The sequence below is a fragment of the Prinia subflava genome, chromosome 4 (genome assembly GCF_021018805.1).
Source record: "Prinia subflava isolate CZ2003 ecotype Zambia chromosome 4, Cam_Psub_1.2, whole genome shotgun sequence".
Taxonomy (NCBI): Eukaryota; Metazoa; Chordata; class Aves; order Passeriformes; family Cisticolidae; genus Prinia; species Prinia subflava.
This window is the reverse complement of record NC_086250.1, coordinates 43,678,239-43,694,337: the sequence shown is the minus strand read 5'-3', so window position 1 is coordinate 43,694,337 and position 16,099 is coordinate 43,678,239. Positions and strand designations below refer to the sequence as shown.

Here is a 16,099-nt window from a genome sequence, read left to right as displayed (position 1 = left end):
ATTTGAAAATTTCTTTTCATGTTTTGCATTATGATAAAAAAGGGGGATCTATTAGTTATGTCAGAATAGGTACATGTGATACACAGGGTGTACCCATTCTTATATCTCCATCTATATTTTGTAAGCTCATGAAATGTACTCTTGAGAGGAGACAGAACTGGTACTGTTCTTTTTTGGCTTCCTTTTATTTTGGTGTTCTCTGTTTGTGGTTTATTGCTTTCCTGAGGCATTGTGCTAGGCTGGTGGTTGAAAAAGAAATGAGCAATTACCTATTTGTATGCTTTTCTTTGCCACATTTTTTATTCTTCTTCAAACGCCTCCAAAACATCTGTTGAACATAACCATGTTGGTTTGTCCCAATTAGTGTGTGATTTAAAAGAATGCTCTGATATCACACCAAGTTCTTAGAATTGGGCATATCTGATTTAAATTGCCTCATCTGGCTTTTAAAGTAATGACTTCCTTGCTCATCACTGTCATTCCCTCACAAACAACACACGCCCATTTCTCTAAAGGCTGCCCACTTGAAACATGCTTGTGTTGAAATTTAGGGGGCAAAATCTGTGTGGCCTTGGCTGTTTGCACCTTGCCTTTGTTGATTGGAAAGCTGAGAATTGCCGTGTACCAGAAAGCAGGTGTGTAGCTCCAGGAGGTGGAATTCATTCCTAGCCACAGAGCAAATGAGTTTCTCAGCTGGAAGTAGTGAAATACAGAATCTCTGTGCTTTTATTGCCCTTCACTTGTGAAGCACACTGTTGCAAGGAGACATAAACTTCAGTAATCTAACAAGAAAAGAACATTTAATTTGGTGCCTGCTTATCCACTTGACCCCTTTCTCACACTGCTCTATTTGCTTTCAGCTTACACATTTTTATAGATAATGTTCATTAAGATGAATAAACTAAATAAAATTTTTGTCATATCAAGCTGTAAGTCTTACTATACTTTAAAAATATTTTTACTAATAATTTACTTTCTTTTTTAATTACATTTATTTACAGTAGCTGTGCACGTATTAGTGGTGGGGAGAACATGCAGTTTAATGTTTTTAAGCTGCATATGCCTCTACACGTCAACAGAATCCCTGACGCCCTGGGATGCACAGTGTTCTCTTGCTGGTGTCGCAGTAGGCCTTGTAAACAGAATGGGCAGGCATCATGATAAAAAAGTTACCTGTTCATGCATAAAGGGAAGAGCAACATTGATTCTGTGAAATTTAAGTGGAGACCACATCTGGCCTCAACTCATAGGGTTTGTTATTCCTGCCACACAGGGGGCTTGTGTGCCCAAATGTAGGAGCTCTTGTGCATATAATTAAATTATATCTTTGTAAACAGTCCGTTCTAGTTAGCAGAAAGCTCTTAGTTGTGCTCTTGGTTTTTATGACCAGGCTGAATTTCCTCCCTCTCTCCAGTATCTCTGTCTAAAGTCAACCCAGTCTAGATATAAAATCTCCACCTGCTTATTAAAAGTAGGCTCTCATATCTGCCCTGTAAGTAGACTGTACAGGCATTAAGGGTTTGTATTTGTGTACTTAAGGGTTGAGTGTAAACCCTACTGAAATAGGTGATAGTGCTCTAGAGGTACCTTTCAGTCCTTAGATCCTGTGAGAAAAGGGCTAAGTGGTGGCAGTTGCAAATTTTATCATGGAGAAGTCTAATTTGATTACAAAAAGATGTTGTGAAGTGCTTTCAAGTGTAGCGGAGTAGTGGGCATTTGTGTTCTTGGGAAACATGGATTCATTAGATGTTCTTATGAGAGGAGGAAATTTTTGGGAAGTTTATGCCCCAGGGAAAGGCTTTATGATGTTACTTTCCTCAGAAAGACTTCATTAGGGAAGAGTTAATGTCTGTCATCGTTTAAAGAAATAAGTGAATTTACATAATCAGTGTGTATGAGCACTGTAAAGTAGGTAGCTCACAGCAAGTATTTCTAGGTATATTTCTGGGGAAAAAAAGGAGTTTCATTTCTGAAGAACAAAGGCTATACCTAATTTTAGTGATATCCCATGTGTCATGCATAACTAAACTGGTACATGACAGTAGAGGGAAAAGGAAACCAAAAATACGTATTGATCTTTGTGAATCTTTCTGATCTCTTGAATGAAGAGAGGAAAGCTTTGTGATGTTTGACTGTAAAGCTTTCATTTCTAAAATGAAGTAAAAAGTGCTAGGATCAAATACAACTTTGCTTTACGTGTTGATTTAAAATTATATCAGCAAAGCTGATAGGCAAGCAATGGATTTGTCTTAAAAAAGACGTGGAAGTTGTGTCCACCAAGTGTGAGTGAAAGTACTCCACAGTAGAACAGTAAGAACAGAATTTTAAACAACAGCAACTATTTTACATGCTTCTATTTAATTTACAAGCTTTTTTTCTCACAGGGAAAAAATGTGGAAAAAAATGGTAGAGGAAACTGAATTACAACTTTTTGTCCTGAAAATTTCTTTATCTTTCTTAGCTCTTTCATTTTCAGCATGCAACATTTTGTGTTGTGTATCTCAGATCAACTTAGTTTAAATAAACAATTTTTCAATGAGATCATATTAAAACCTTTGAATACCACTAAGAGAGCTTGCCAGATAAATCCTTGAGAAAATTCATAATTCCAGATTAATTGCAGGGTTTGCTCTGAATGGAGTAAATAATACATAAACCACACATTGAATGATGAGAATTAAATGAAATACTGAATTTATTCAGAAAGCTCGTTTTCTTTTCAGCACATTAAATGAGACTGAAGTTCTACAGGGATAAAAAGTCACATAAAAGACCATCAGAATATACTGATACTGGAATGCCAAAGGAAGGTGGCAAAACAAGCTGTACTGCTGACCCTCCATTACTTTACTTGCAGCTTGATTTTTAAAATGCCTTTTTAAGCAGTGGTTGATATTAAAAAAGGCTTCACCTTTTGCTATAAGTTACCTTATGAATGACACATTTCCCGTTTTGTGAAAAAGCTTAGAGATCTTCAGGTGAAAATCATTGCTGAGTTCAGAATAGTTTGTAGTTATGACTAATGAACTCAGGTAATTTTTTACAACTTTTCATATATGTGGACGGATCATAGGCATCATAAGTAGTTGTGCTGTTTGGCAGAGTTTTTCCTTAATTTTGGCATGTTTTATTGTTTGGATATGGGATGTATTTTGCTTTTGATCAGGCTTTTTTGCTGTCCCTTGGGTCATGTTATTGGTAGTATAATATGTGATCGTTTTTAACTCACTACCTTGTGTGACTGCCATCCACAGTGCTAACAGAGAGCAGCAGGAAGAAAATGTAAATCAATATGCAAATGAAATGTTAGAAATGGAAGTTAGCTATTTGTTTCTTTGTAGTGATAGTCTAAAGTTACTCAGTAACAGAACTGTAAAGATCTAAACATGTGCACCACTTGAAAGTGTTCGCTTATCATATTCTTACACAGACGTGGAAGTAATTTTATTTGTTCTCTTTAGAGTGTGAATTTGTTTTCAAACAGTGGGAAAGAAAAGAATGTTAGGTCTTCATCTCTAAATAATATTCAAAAGTTTAATTTTTCTACTGTCATCATCCTTACAAGCGTCTTGCTGACCAGAGCCTTCCAGGAAAAAAAAAAAAGAAAGAAGAGAAACAATATTCTGACACAAACACTGTTTTGAAATGGAAAGTTCAGCATTTAGTATCCATTATTCAGGAAAAGAAATAAAATTGGTTTGGGTTTATATATTTATAGGTAGTTTCAAAGATAATTTTAGTTGAGTGTTAAGTGTCCTGTTATGTTGCGGGGAGGCAAAGGGAACATAATTTTACTTTATGAAATGTTTCTCTTTTCATTGTGTAAGAGTTGTACAGCATCATTAGGCATTCTGAGCCTGTGATGCTATTCCCTGTGCTGATGATACTGCAATGCCTTGAGTTTGCATGAGATTTTTTTCTTTTCTTAATTCAAAGCATTTGAAAAATAATGTTAACCTTTGTTCCACTAGTGCCCTTGATAAATTTCTCTGCAGTCATACTTCTGTATTGGAATTTGAGCATGAAGTTTATTATTTGAATATTAAGAAATTCTGTATAAGTACTACAGTGTAAAATTTGTATGTCCCTTGTGTTACTGTGTCTTACTAATGCTTATTAAGAGTTCAGAGTATTAAAAATTGAACATCTGTGGTGGATTAAGGTGTAAAACAAAAAGTCTTTCAACAAGCACTAAACTGTATGTCAAGTCTAGAAATAAGCCCTGTTTAAAATTGTTTTAACTTTTTCTACAGAGCACACCTGCAACATCGATACCCACAGTTCAAGTACAGGGCCAGCAGATGAATTTGCAGCCACCTTCATACACTGCAGCAAGTCAACATGCAGAGCAAATGAAAAAACCTGGACAGAACTTCATGTGTCTGTGGCAATCTTGTAAAAAGTAAATGGCTCCTTTATTTACCTTTTACTGATATGTAACAGATATTGTATATAGAAGGTGGTTGTACAAGTTCCATCCATTCTGCTTCCTTAAGTTACCTTATTCTTTGTCGGTGGGGAAAAGAAAAAGTGAAAAGTGTTGAGGAAATTGAATGAGATGGGGGAAGGCAAGACACTTAACTGCTCTCAGTCATACTTCAGAGCATAAAATGTGTATTATGTGAGTTTCTTGTAGTATATTGATTCTTCAGTAACAAAAAGTATTAAGGTAGTTAATTTTAAAAGAATTCTGAGCTCTGAAGCTTGTTCTCTGTGTTACTGCAGTTACAAATCACGTCTTGTCATTTCCTTGTGTTTCCAGTTTTGCAAGAGCAGGGTGTTGCACTTCAATGTCCTGGTCGCAGTCTTATTTGGCTTGTGACTAATTTTGGTAATTATACATTTGTGTGCCAGAGGATGCCAGAGGATGGAAGGAAGTAAAAAGAAACTGGACCTTAAGACTAGACAGCCATGATTTTTTTTTATTTGCTGCTGTTGCTCTTAGAGAGGGGTGAACTACAGACATTTAGATGTAGGCTTATAAAAACTTGATTCAGCTCTTATTAGAAGTATGTGTATCTTGACACTGATTTTTAAAATAACTTAGGTTTGTGAATGTACTTAGTTTCTGGGTAAAGGCAGAGATTGGTGAAAAAAGGTAATTGTCAAATAGCCAGTTCAAAAACTGGAGACAAATTAAGAGTGAAAAAAATTGCATAACATATAGGATGGTACAAGAAAGAGTGAGGGGCTTCATTGCTGTAGGATAACAAAGAGAGCATAAAGCTGATTTGACAGAAAGTTGGTGGGAAATTCAAAAAACTGAGATGAAAAGATGGAGAAGTTTAACTGTATGGAACTGATAGTGAAAATAAGGCATTTGAACAGAATTATAGGAGTACTGAATGACAGTGTGAAACCCCTGAAGGTGCAATTTCTGTTTCTTTCATTCCTTGCAAACATAATTCTAAGATCATTCAGTCAATGCAAGACATAGAGATCTGGCGCTTTTTAAAGCATTGCATTGTTTTCACTTTAAAAGTGATTTTTCTTTCTTTGATAGGTGACACTTCTCTATGTAAGAAATATATGTAAGGCTTTACTTACTCTGTAGTTTCCTCCCTTACTACTAATAAATAAAACTGTAGAGCCATAGTCTGCCTGCTGCACAGTAGATGCATTAACTTGTGCCTAGGTACGGGTAGGTTGCATTGAGGTTGAAATGAAAGGCTGGGGCAGTGTCACAGCAGGAGCCTTGCCAGCTTATAACATTGAGGAGTTTGCTGAACTACAGTTTTAAAGTAAGTCACCAAACTCATTCTGTGTCTAAGGTTCCATAGGATGAGCTGTGTTGGGGCAGGAGAATAATATTAATAGAAATTAATTAATAATTAATATCAGTTACTTGATATTATCAGTCATTTTGTAGTCTGTCTTAAAATACTGCTGCAGAAGGTTTACCTGAGACTGAAGTTAAGGGCCACAAGGCCTTAACTTTATATTTTACTCCATGCCTAGTGTATTATTTCTGTTGCTTTAGTTTATCTGGCCATTTGTTACTTCCTGTACTGCTTTTTGTTCATAGTTAAATTTCATTCTTTTCAAAAGCTTTCAGAGATTTTTGCATTAATAGATTTAGTTCACATGACTCACAGCTCTTGTTTTTATGCTGTCACCTTTAAAATAGTTACTTCAGTCCCAGCCTAAAACCAGTTTAGATAAGTATTACACTTGACGTTCTCTGTGGGGAAGAGAGAACCGAGATATTAAGTTAGCATTTTCCTCAAGAATATATTGTTTATTCATATTCCTTGAACACTCCAATTAAAAACAGATGTATCAAATCTCCTGTAGGCTTCCTGGTTCTGTTAGACATAAAAATCTGGAATTGCCACATTTTTTTATTTATAGCTCTTAATCTTAGCTGTTTGTATTGAGTAGTTTAAGTGGTAAACAAGATTCTTTTGAGTGGGTCATTAGTCTGTGTGAACCTCACATTCATTTCTTGGTTTCATTCTCAATTCCTTAGCAATTTTTTTTTTCCTACAATTAAGCAGGCAGTTTCATCACAATAGGATGATAGAATACTGGGGGTTTTTGTGATATTTGTCACTAACTGGAGAGATATGACAGGAGGCACATTTGAAAAAGTAATTTTCACTGATTTCTCTATGCATGTTCTTTAGTTTAATTCTCAAAAAATCCTAGCATTATGTTTTCCTTCAAAGATGCAATGCAGAAGTCAGTGAAGGCCTTAAACATTTTATTGCGAAGCAGGATAAATACGAATAAATAAAATAGCATATTCTTTTCCTACTGACTAATTTGGCTGCTACAGTCAGCAACATTCCAGTGGTGTGTGTTGGTGTTTTGGTTTGGATTTTTTTAGAACTGAATTAGGAAACATTAGACAAAGATCTGAAATGCCACAGATACAGTAGTGTCTAAAGACTACAATGAGATGAGGCTGAATTATGCAAATGGTTGAAATGATTGGTCTGTGGCAGATGTGTTGAGATTTAATATCTGAAGTGGAAGTGAAATTCCAAAAGGTGTCAGTCAGCACATTACTTTGCATTAAGGATGTAACAGAAAGTAGGTGTTTTCCTTTGAACTTCAGCTGTCTGCAAGTACTGCTAATTGTATGCAGCTTAATTTAAAAGCTGCTGGTTTGTTTCACAGGTAGGCAGATGTCTGCTCTTGAATTGCTTTGTATTTAAAGAGTAAAATGAAAATGCTATTGAATCTTCAGTGCCTGTCAAGTCAGCTGTTAATGTTCTGTTCAGCAGTGGAACAGAACCATGGATGTTCTGTTAAGTGTGGAAACATTAGTGTTCCATTAAGTGTGGAAACGAAAGTCTAGACAGAACTGACCATATTGTCAGTATGTAAGCTTTTTTTATTACTATAGTTAGGTGTTTCTTTAAGGAGAAATAGTTTTTTCTCTGCAAAATGGTAGTAAGTTTGAATCTTTTTAGATCAGTGATTGAAGTGTGTAACATTGAATATATTAAACAGTGAATGAGCCAACATAGCTGAAATAGATTTATTTTTCTGAAGCTTTGCCATGTTGAATGAAATGTTTTGCACTGTATTTTGGATTTCACTTAGGCCATGAAATTTGTTTCGTCTCTGCCAGAAATTATTCATAAAATGGTTAGTGCCAGGCTTAAGTTGATTACCCTTTATTGTGGAAAGACCTCTTTCTGTCCTCTGAAACACCTGCTGTTGAGCCAGTGTAGACGTAAAACATTTTATTTTCATTTCCTGCTGTGAGTTATCTGGACCAACAGCAAGGGGCAGATATTTCTCCTTCTCAGCTTCCCTTCAGTAAGAGGTAACTGGCATGTAAAAGATCAATGCTTTTAAAGAGACTAGTATTTATTGCCCATGCAGAAGGTAACTGCTGTATTACAGGTGGTTCCTGCAGTAGCATTCAGTTTATAACTAAGACTTGTCTGTGGGTGAAATTAGCTCTTTGATGCCTTTGTAGTGTTCAGGTATCAGTATGGCCTAGGCATCAGTTGCTGGTACGTTTGTGCAATGGACACTACTGAAATGGGCAGTGGGATGTGGAAGGAGGTGGCTGGATCAAAGCACTCACTGATCTGCTGTTCATAAGGTGAGAGTGTGAGGGCAGTTGGTGGCAGTGACTTCCCAAATGACACCAGTTCGGTCTCTAGACCTCTTTGGTCCAAGCCTTAAGTGGGTGTTGATGAGCCGGGTTAGTTGTGTTGAAGTGAATTTTGAGCTGCTAAATCTTTTGGCCATTTTTTCTCTGTTGGAGTAAAGGGCTTAATTTGTAACATCTGAGATACATAAGATAGGCTAAACCCCAATGCTTTGAGTCATTCATGATTTTCATGTCATGTTTTTTGAAACACAGCAATTCTCCTTTACCAGTTTATGTATGTTACAATAGTGTATCTTGTGTCTGCGTGAGATTGGAGGTAGCCTAGATTGCAGCAGTCATGCTTTGGTGGAGCTTGCAGTCTTGAGAAATACAAGTCAGCTAAGGAGTAAAGTCAGGCTCTTGAACTTTAAGAAGGCAGACATCCAGCTATTAAGGGAGATTGTCAGGGCAATCTCTGGGGACAAAGGAGTGGAACAGAGCTGGCAAAACGGGAACTGAACCTGGCATGGTACGCAAAGAGTAACAAGAAGGGCTTGTACAGATACATTAGTAAGGAAAGGAGGGTCAAAGGAGACGTACCCTTGCTGGTGAGCGGGTAACAACAAACAAAGCCAGCGTGGCTTCACTGAGGGAAAATCCTGTCTGACCAACCTAGGGGCTTTCTGTGATGGAGTAGCTACATCAAAGGATAAGAGGAGGGCTACAGATGTCATTTATCCGGACTTCTGTAAAGCCTTTGACGTGGTCCCCCACAACATCTTTCTTTCTAAATTGGAGGGAGATAGATTTGATGAGTGGACTGTTAGATGGATTAGGAATTAGTTGGACAGTCATATCCAGAGGGTGGTGATCAATGGCTGAGAGTCTTGATGGACATCAGTGACACATGGTGTCCCTCAAGGGTGTGTACTGGGACCAGTGTTATTTAATAACATCATTAGTGACAGGGCTGAAGGGATCGAGTGCACCCTCAGCACATTTGCAGATGACACTGAGCTGGGTGCTGCAGGTGACACACCTGAAGGACAGGATGCCATCCAGAGGGACCTGGACAGGCCTGAGAACTGGGCCCATGGGGATCTCATGAGGTTTGACAAGGCCAAGTGCTGGTGCTGCACCTGGATCGGGACAAACCCTGGAATCAGCCCAGGTGGGATGAACAGGTGGAGAGCAGCCCTGCTGGGAAGGACTCGGGGGTGCCGGGGAGGAGAGGCTGGACATGAGCCAAGTGTGTGCGCTTGCAGTGCAGGTTGCAGAAGGTCAAGGGTGGGGATTCTGCCCCTCTACTCTGCTCTGGTGACACCCCACCTTCAGGGCTGCACCCAGGTCTGGGGTCCCCAGCACCGGGAGGACATGGACCTGCTGGAATGAGTCCTGAGGAGGGCCAACCACCAAGCTGATCAGATTTAAATAAGGTCTGAGTCTGACTGCCGGTGAGGAAGGAAAATGGGAACAGGAATATAAGAGATTCTGTTCTATAAATATATTTATATAAACCTCATCTGGTATAGCTGTTCATAGTTTGTTGCTGTATTTTGCTTATATTGCAGAGAATGGGTCTATTGGAATTAACATACATTATTTCTTTGGTGAAGTGTTAAGTAGAAAATAGAACCATGATAGTGCAATCAGATTTGGAAAAATCATGTTGGCATTTATTGGTAGCTCACTGGTAATGTGTACATGTTTTTCCCTTCAAAATTTTGCAACTTGCCATTTATCAATACATGTCTCAATTCAGAAAAAAAAAAGTTAACCACTATGAGTTAATGTTCATTACATTTGTACCTCACCATTAATTGTGGAAAAAAAATTAATTTCCCCTTCCCTCTTTTTGTAGGTGGTTTCAGACACCGTCACAGGTTTTCTATCATGCAGCAACCGAACATGGAGGAAAAGATGTCTACCCAGGGCAGTGCTTATGGGAGGGATGTGAACCTTTCCAGCGGCAGAGGTTTTCCTTCATCACCCATTTACAGGTGCAGATTTTCTTGCACATATTACTTCAGAAAACAGTAGGATTTTCATGGTGAATTTCCACACACCATTCTTACTTTCCCTCTCTTTTCCCCAAACAGGATAAGCACTGTTCCAGAGATGCTTTGCTTGCAGGATTAAAGCAAGATGAACATGGACAAGCAGGAAATCAGAAGCCTTCCAATAAGTAAGAGACTTGAACCTCATTAACAATAGAGAAAATAAGAGAATTAGAAATTATTGAAAGAATCTGTTTATAACTTCGCTTATCAGGTGAAACTCTGCAATATAAGAATCTATAATGAAAGTTGAGGTCCATTCTGGTAAGACAAACAGGATAAGGAATAGATTCTGATGTAGTTGCAGTTACCTTAAAAAAACCCTAGGTAATTCTTTAAAGTATGTGGGTCAAAACTCTATGATGAACATTGTTCTCAACATGTTCCCCTGGTTTTTTGCCTGATTGGACAGCATTTTATAACTTTCCTTATAGCAGGGAAGTCCTTGTAATACAAATGGAAAATTATTGTGTACAGTTCATGTGTCACACAGCTGAGATGGATTGTCTTGTAACTTGCTGTATTCCTTCCAGTTTTGTGGTCTGAATTTGTGCTGATTTGATCCAGGGATTGTTCTAATAAACCTTCCTTTATACAAGCAAGAAAGATAAATGATAGACTCCTCAGAGTCTTCTGATTTTGCGTTGCTATCTGAAATCAGATTTAGCTCTTCTCTTTCCTGGAATGATTTTGACCATCTGGAATTAATACTGGAGAGTGCAACCCCATTGGTGTGAGGCTTTGGGGCTGGCTGTGTTAATAGTGGAGTTGTTCAAGGTTCAGTTACTTGTGTTAAGACCTGATCTTTGTTAGTAACTGACTGGAATCGCTTTAGATGTAGTTACATGGTTCCAGGCAGATTTTTGCTGTTCTGTTCTGTGGCTTGTAAAACTGCTACCAAGCTGCTGGAGGCAGCAGAGAGAGTTAAGTTATGAAAACTGAGAAATTTGGTTTAAGAGTCCTTTTATTTTTTAATATAGAAAAACCATCTTAACACAGACCTGTAATTATTTTCTGGTGCCTTGTTTCATTAAACTGAGCAACACTCAGACCTTGGAAAACCACAAAAAAATTATGGTAATGTAGTCTTAAATACTTGGTAAGTGGGAGGGGTAGGGCTGACACTATCTGCTAACATGATGTGTTCTTAATTCTGCCTTTTCATAGTGTTCCATCACACAGATAACACATCCCTGTAGCTATGTGTCCTCACAAAATTCTTTTAAATTGGCACAGGTACTCACAAGAGAAAAACTGTTCATACATCCCCTCTTCTGAGGCAGAATTCCCTAATTAGGTCAGATTCAGAAGCAGGAATTTACATGCATTACCACATCTTGCTAAAATACTGAGACTGTAATATCAGGAGACACTAAGGATGTGATTTCAGAAAACAGATTGAAATGAGAACATTCCTCTGCTCAAAATAGGATGTTTTATATCTCAAAACATGTGCAGATGTGGTGCATAGGGGACATGGTTTAGTGGTGGATGTGGCAGTGATTAGGTGGTCCTAGAAGTGTTTTCCAGCCTAAATGATTTTATCATTCTGTTTTGACTCTCTGTGACATCACTTGTTGCTTCTCAGGGCTGTGCATTGCTTACAGTGAGGGAGCTAGCTTTAGTTTTTGTTAGATTGCATGGTAAATCAATTTGTACTTTAAAAAAAAATGTTCATAGAACAAAAGAGGGGCTTGCCACATGAGTGGAATCTATTTGCCTTACTGTCAGTTGAACACCAGTACAGGAGGTGGGCTGAACACAAGGAAGAGATGAGACTTCTCTCTGTCAGCACTGCCAGCAGTTAATACACTTGACTGTCTTGTGAAAGTGTAAAGGTTCCCTTTCTGTTACTTTTGGTCTCCTCACTTAACAAACAGGAAGATTTTAGTGAAGTGTAGTGTGTCCTCCACCTTACAGCACTGCCCCAGAGTTCTGTTTGCACAGCTGGAAAGAGCATCCGGCAGCTACATGGGGGAGACAAGACTTGATAATTTGCTTTCCAGAATCAGTGACCTGTCAGATGAAATCCTAAGTTCATTCCAGCAGCTCACCTCAAGCTGTCTTACAGGTTCATGTTTGAAAGCTGTCCTACGAAGTCTTGGCTTAGTTTACTTTTTTCAGAGTCCTAGAACTGTGTCAGATACATCAGCTCAAAACTGATAGTGTGAAATCTGATATCATTAAATCTGATATCATTAAACTCTTGGACGGAGCTCTGAAGCAGCTTAAAAAAAATTGGTACTGAAACAAAGCATGTTTAAGTCACCAACTTTTAGGCATTTATTAGGTGAACTTTCTTCACTTAATCCCTCACTATTTAGTAGAAGTTACACCTACCTCATAGACTTCAGATGGTGTTACCAGTGCTGGCACTGAAACAGAGCACAGTGTAACAGATGAGGGCCCGTTACCCTTAGCATCCTTTCTGTCTATCATAAGACCATACACACCTGAAAAAAATCTGTAATGGCTTTTCTAGAACCAGTTAGGCAGTGTAAAGCTGCATTACAGAATTGGTTTTATACCTTAATTCTGTATTTCTTTGCTTTTCAAGTTTTATTATTTTAACTCTTTCTCTTCTGGTTTTCAGAGGTAGCTGAGTATTACATTCTGGAAGGTCAGGTAGCACTAGCAATTTTAACTGTATGTTGACTGTAGCTTTATGCATTGGAATCCTTTTGGATTCATGGTAATTTTTTTTCCTTGTTGCCACTGAAGCAAAGGTGAAAATTCTTAATGCTCTGTGGGAGTGGTGCAGAAGATTACTTTAAATTGCAACATAAATGGTAGGGTTTTAAGTTAAGTTGATAATACAATTAAAGAAATTCAAGAAATCTAGATGTTTTGAGAGAGAGATACTTGCCCACAGACATTAGTCAGTTCACTTGGTTTCTCAGTGACTTTTTCTCAGTTTCTTTTTTCTTCAAACTTAAAAAGAGAAGATAATTTTTAAATATCTTCCTAAGTTATTGTAGTTGTCACTTTTTGAATATTTCTAGAATCAAGACAATAGTAATTCAGCTTTCCAAAATATAGTGTGGTAACTGTTGGAGAGAGACATTCAGAACAGCCTCCATTGATGAGTCCCTGCGCTTCTCAATATGAGGAGACCAAAAATGTTCCAGAAATTAAAAATGAAGACAATAATTACTTTACTGTGGTACTCGGTCTTCTAGAAACATGTCATTGCCCACCATTTCTTAATTCAGCCCCTGCCATTCTCCTTCTGCTTCATAAAGCCTTCTATTTATTTCATATATTACATATTTTATTTTATATATTTTTATATTGTATATATTATTTCTCTTTGGAGAGGATGACAGAGTGATTATGAGCTAAGATGTTAGGGAGCAGTCTGTCTATTACTACAGTAACCCAGTTTTTAGCTGGTCTTCCTTGCTGTTAGAACCTCAGATTACTAAAAAAGTTTCTCTAAATAGAGAATTCAAGTTTTATTCTTGGAATATTCACTTTCAGTGTAAGATACCTAAATAAATCTCTCACAAGCATTCATTCAAAAAAACAGAACATTTACATTTGATTTATGCTACATTTACAAGTAAGCACTATTTATACTTCTTAACCAGATTCTACTAGGGTATTAATAGAGTCCATAATAACATTGCTCAAAATATTGAAGTGTGGTGATATTTTTCACCACTAATACTGCAAATTGTTTTTTAGGATGACATTATGACTCTAAATCATTAAGTGAAGTTGCATATTTATACATTCTGAACTCTGATTACATGAGTAATTTCCAAGTTTTTAAATGAAATACAGCTTTGACTTCAGTGTTGATACTGAAAATGGAGAAATTGCTTCTGCTATGTTTGTTATACCCTGCTTAATTTATTAATCTTAGTCTAAAAGCTGCAGTAACAGGTAATTGGTTTTACAAATGTTTGATATGATGTAACAATTACATGTTTTATGTCTTAGAACATAACTATATTGCTCCTCACTAATCACAGTTAATATGTATTTTATGTTGTCTTAGTTTCTAGTGATCCCAATGAGCTGTGTCAAGTTTCAAGTAGTTATACTTTAAGGGCCTTTGCTGGCCAAATTTCTGGTGGCATTTGCATAGCTGTTATCACAATTCCTGTCTGATAAAACATCCTGTTAAATTGGTACATTTCAGGAAATGGCTGTTTTATTAGTACAATATATTACTTTTCCATCACAAGTGTCAGGGGTGATGAGCAGAACTTCTTCAAGAGAAGTGTTTTTTCACATGAAATAAAGTGTATGACTCTTCTGGAGGCTTTACAGTAAGGCTTATCTCTGTGGAAGCAGTCATATATCAGCACCAAGCGATAATGGATCTTTGTGTCTCTGTTCAGATAGGTTAAAAATTGTAAAATAAGTTTTCGGAGTTGTTAGTTGTCTAGAAAGCAGTGCAAAGCTTATTTTTAATAATTTTTTCTTTACTAATGTAGGCAGCCACCTGCAGGGGCTACTGCCTCTACTCCCAGAGCACAGAAGGCCATTGTGAATCATCCGAGTGCTGCCCTAATGGCATTAAGGAGAGGATCAAGAAACCTTGTCTTCAGAGATTTCACAGTGAGTATTGTTTGAATCAAGTATTAGATATTAATTGTTTCCTGCTACTGACTGCAGGGCATTTACATTTTTTTGTCTTTACTTTCATAGGATGAAAAAGAGGGACCAGTAACTAAACACATCCGATTAACAGCTGCCTTAATATTAAAAAATATTGGTAAATATTCAGAATGTGGTCGCAGGTAAGCACTGTGTAATTTTTCTGGTATCAGTGGGCATTGTTGTATCTGTTCTTTCCAGTACCAAATGATAGGTGGGTTTTACCTGTCCTAAAAAACCCCAGTAAGTATATTGACAGTACAATTTCTCTATCACTTCCACACTGCCTTCCCACTTCCACACAAGTGCTCTGTGTCATCTTACCTAAAGACAGCCTTTGTGATCCAGAGGATTGAAAAGTGGCAGGCAAATTTGGCAGGTTAAATTTTAGGAGACAGATGAGAGAAGCCTTTGCTGCACCTTTTCTGCCAGAGCAGAACTGCATGATGCTGAAAATTAATTCTTGTGTTAACAACTTCCCACTGGCAATACCTTTTAAATTCAGTTGAGAAAGGGAAAAACAAGCTCTTAGAAACACCATTTTAAGTTGTGCAAGGAGTTGTGTTTCATACTTGCTGCCTCTATATTGCTTTCCTCTCCAAACTTGGGTTAATCTAATAAATGACCAGCTTCCCTTTTACTTGTAGATCCTTCAGTAAGTAAACAGTCCAATATTGACTCATAGTACTAAGCAGGAAATGTTCTTTTTAACAAGAAAGTAGTAGTTAGTTACTGTGCCAGTGATCACCATGCATGCTGCTTCTTGTTTTTTCCAAGAACTTACAAGCTGAGTGTTTTGTTTTGCTTTAGTATGGCTACATAATAGCAGAAATAATGATTTCTAATGAGAATGTATTAATTTTGCCTGTTGTTCAAAAGCCTGTCAGTGGGGAGGAATTTCCTCATTGTAGCTCTAAACAAAAGAGTCCTGATATTGGTTGTAGAAATCCTCCTGTTATCTTCAGCTATCTAATTGTGAGTTGTAGTGAAGACAAAACTCATCCTGTTGAGCGTGCTGAAAGGAGGAGGGGAAATGAGCAGAGGAAATTTGTCCCACTGCTGTCAGTAACGCTGAGGGATGATGCCCATCTCTGAGCCAGGGTTTTCCACTCTGCCAGTCTGCTGGGCAGCTGGGGATCTGTTCCAGAGCAATAGTCAGTGGTTGTGAGCAGAAGTGTTCTTAGTTACTGGACCAGCATTTGTCAGAGTAATCTTGTAATCTGTTACACTTCAGTTATTTTGGTTTCAAGCTGGCAAATTGAGATGCTGCTGGCCAGGTGGCCAGACGTGCTTCAGTATGGACCTGATTTCTCATGTGATTATCATTCCGTTCTGAGCTTGCTCTGCCAGCCACACCAGTGGCAGTGACTGTGTTGATCAT

The 16,099-nt window shown here is 37.7% G+C and overlaps 1 protein-coding gene across 2 annotated transcripts in view; it reads left to right on the top strand.

Annotated features, from left to right (window-relative positions):
- The window catches only part of ARID2 (AT-rich interaction domain 2), a 93,750-nt gene that overhangs the window by 75,693 nt on the left and 1,958 nt on the right, over positions 1-16,099 (top strand). For both annotated transcript variants that reach the window (XM_063396591.1, XM_063396590.1), the window contains 5 exons: positions 4,254-4,402; positions 9,915-10,053; positions 10,153-10,238; positions 14,556-14,679; positions 14,770-14,861. In XM_063396591.1, coding sequence (XP_063252661.1) covers positions 4,254-4,402; positions 9,915-10,053; positions 10,153-10,238; positions 14,556-14,679; positions 14,770-14,861 — 590 coding nt within the window. The remainder of the gene's footprint in view (positions 1-4,253; positions 4,403-9,914; positions 10,054-10,152; positions 10,239-14,555; positions 14,680-14,769; positions 14,862-16,099) is intronic.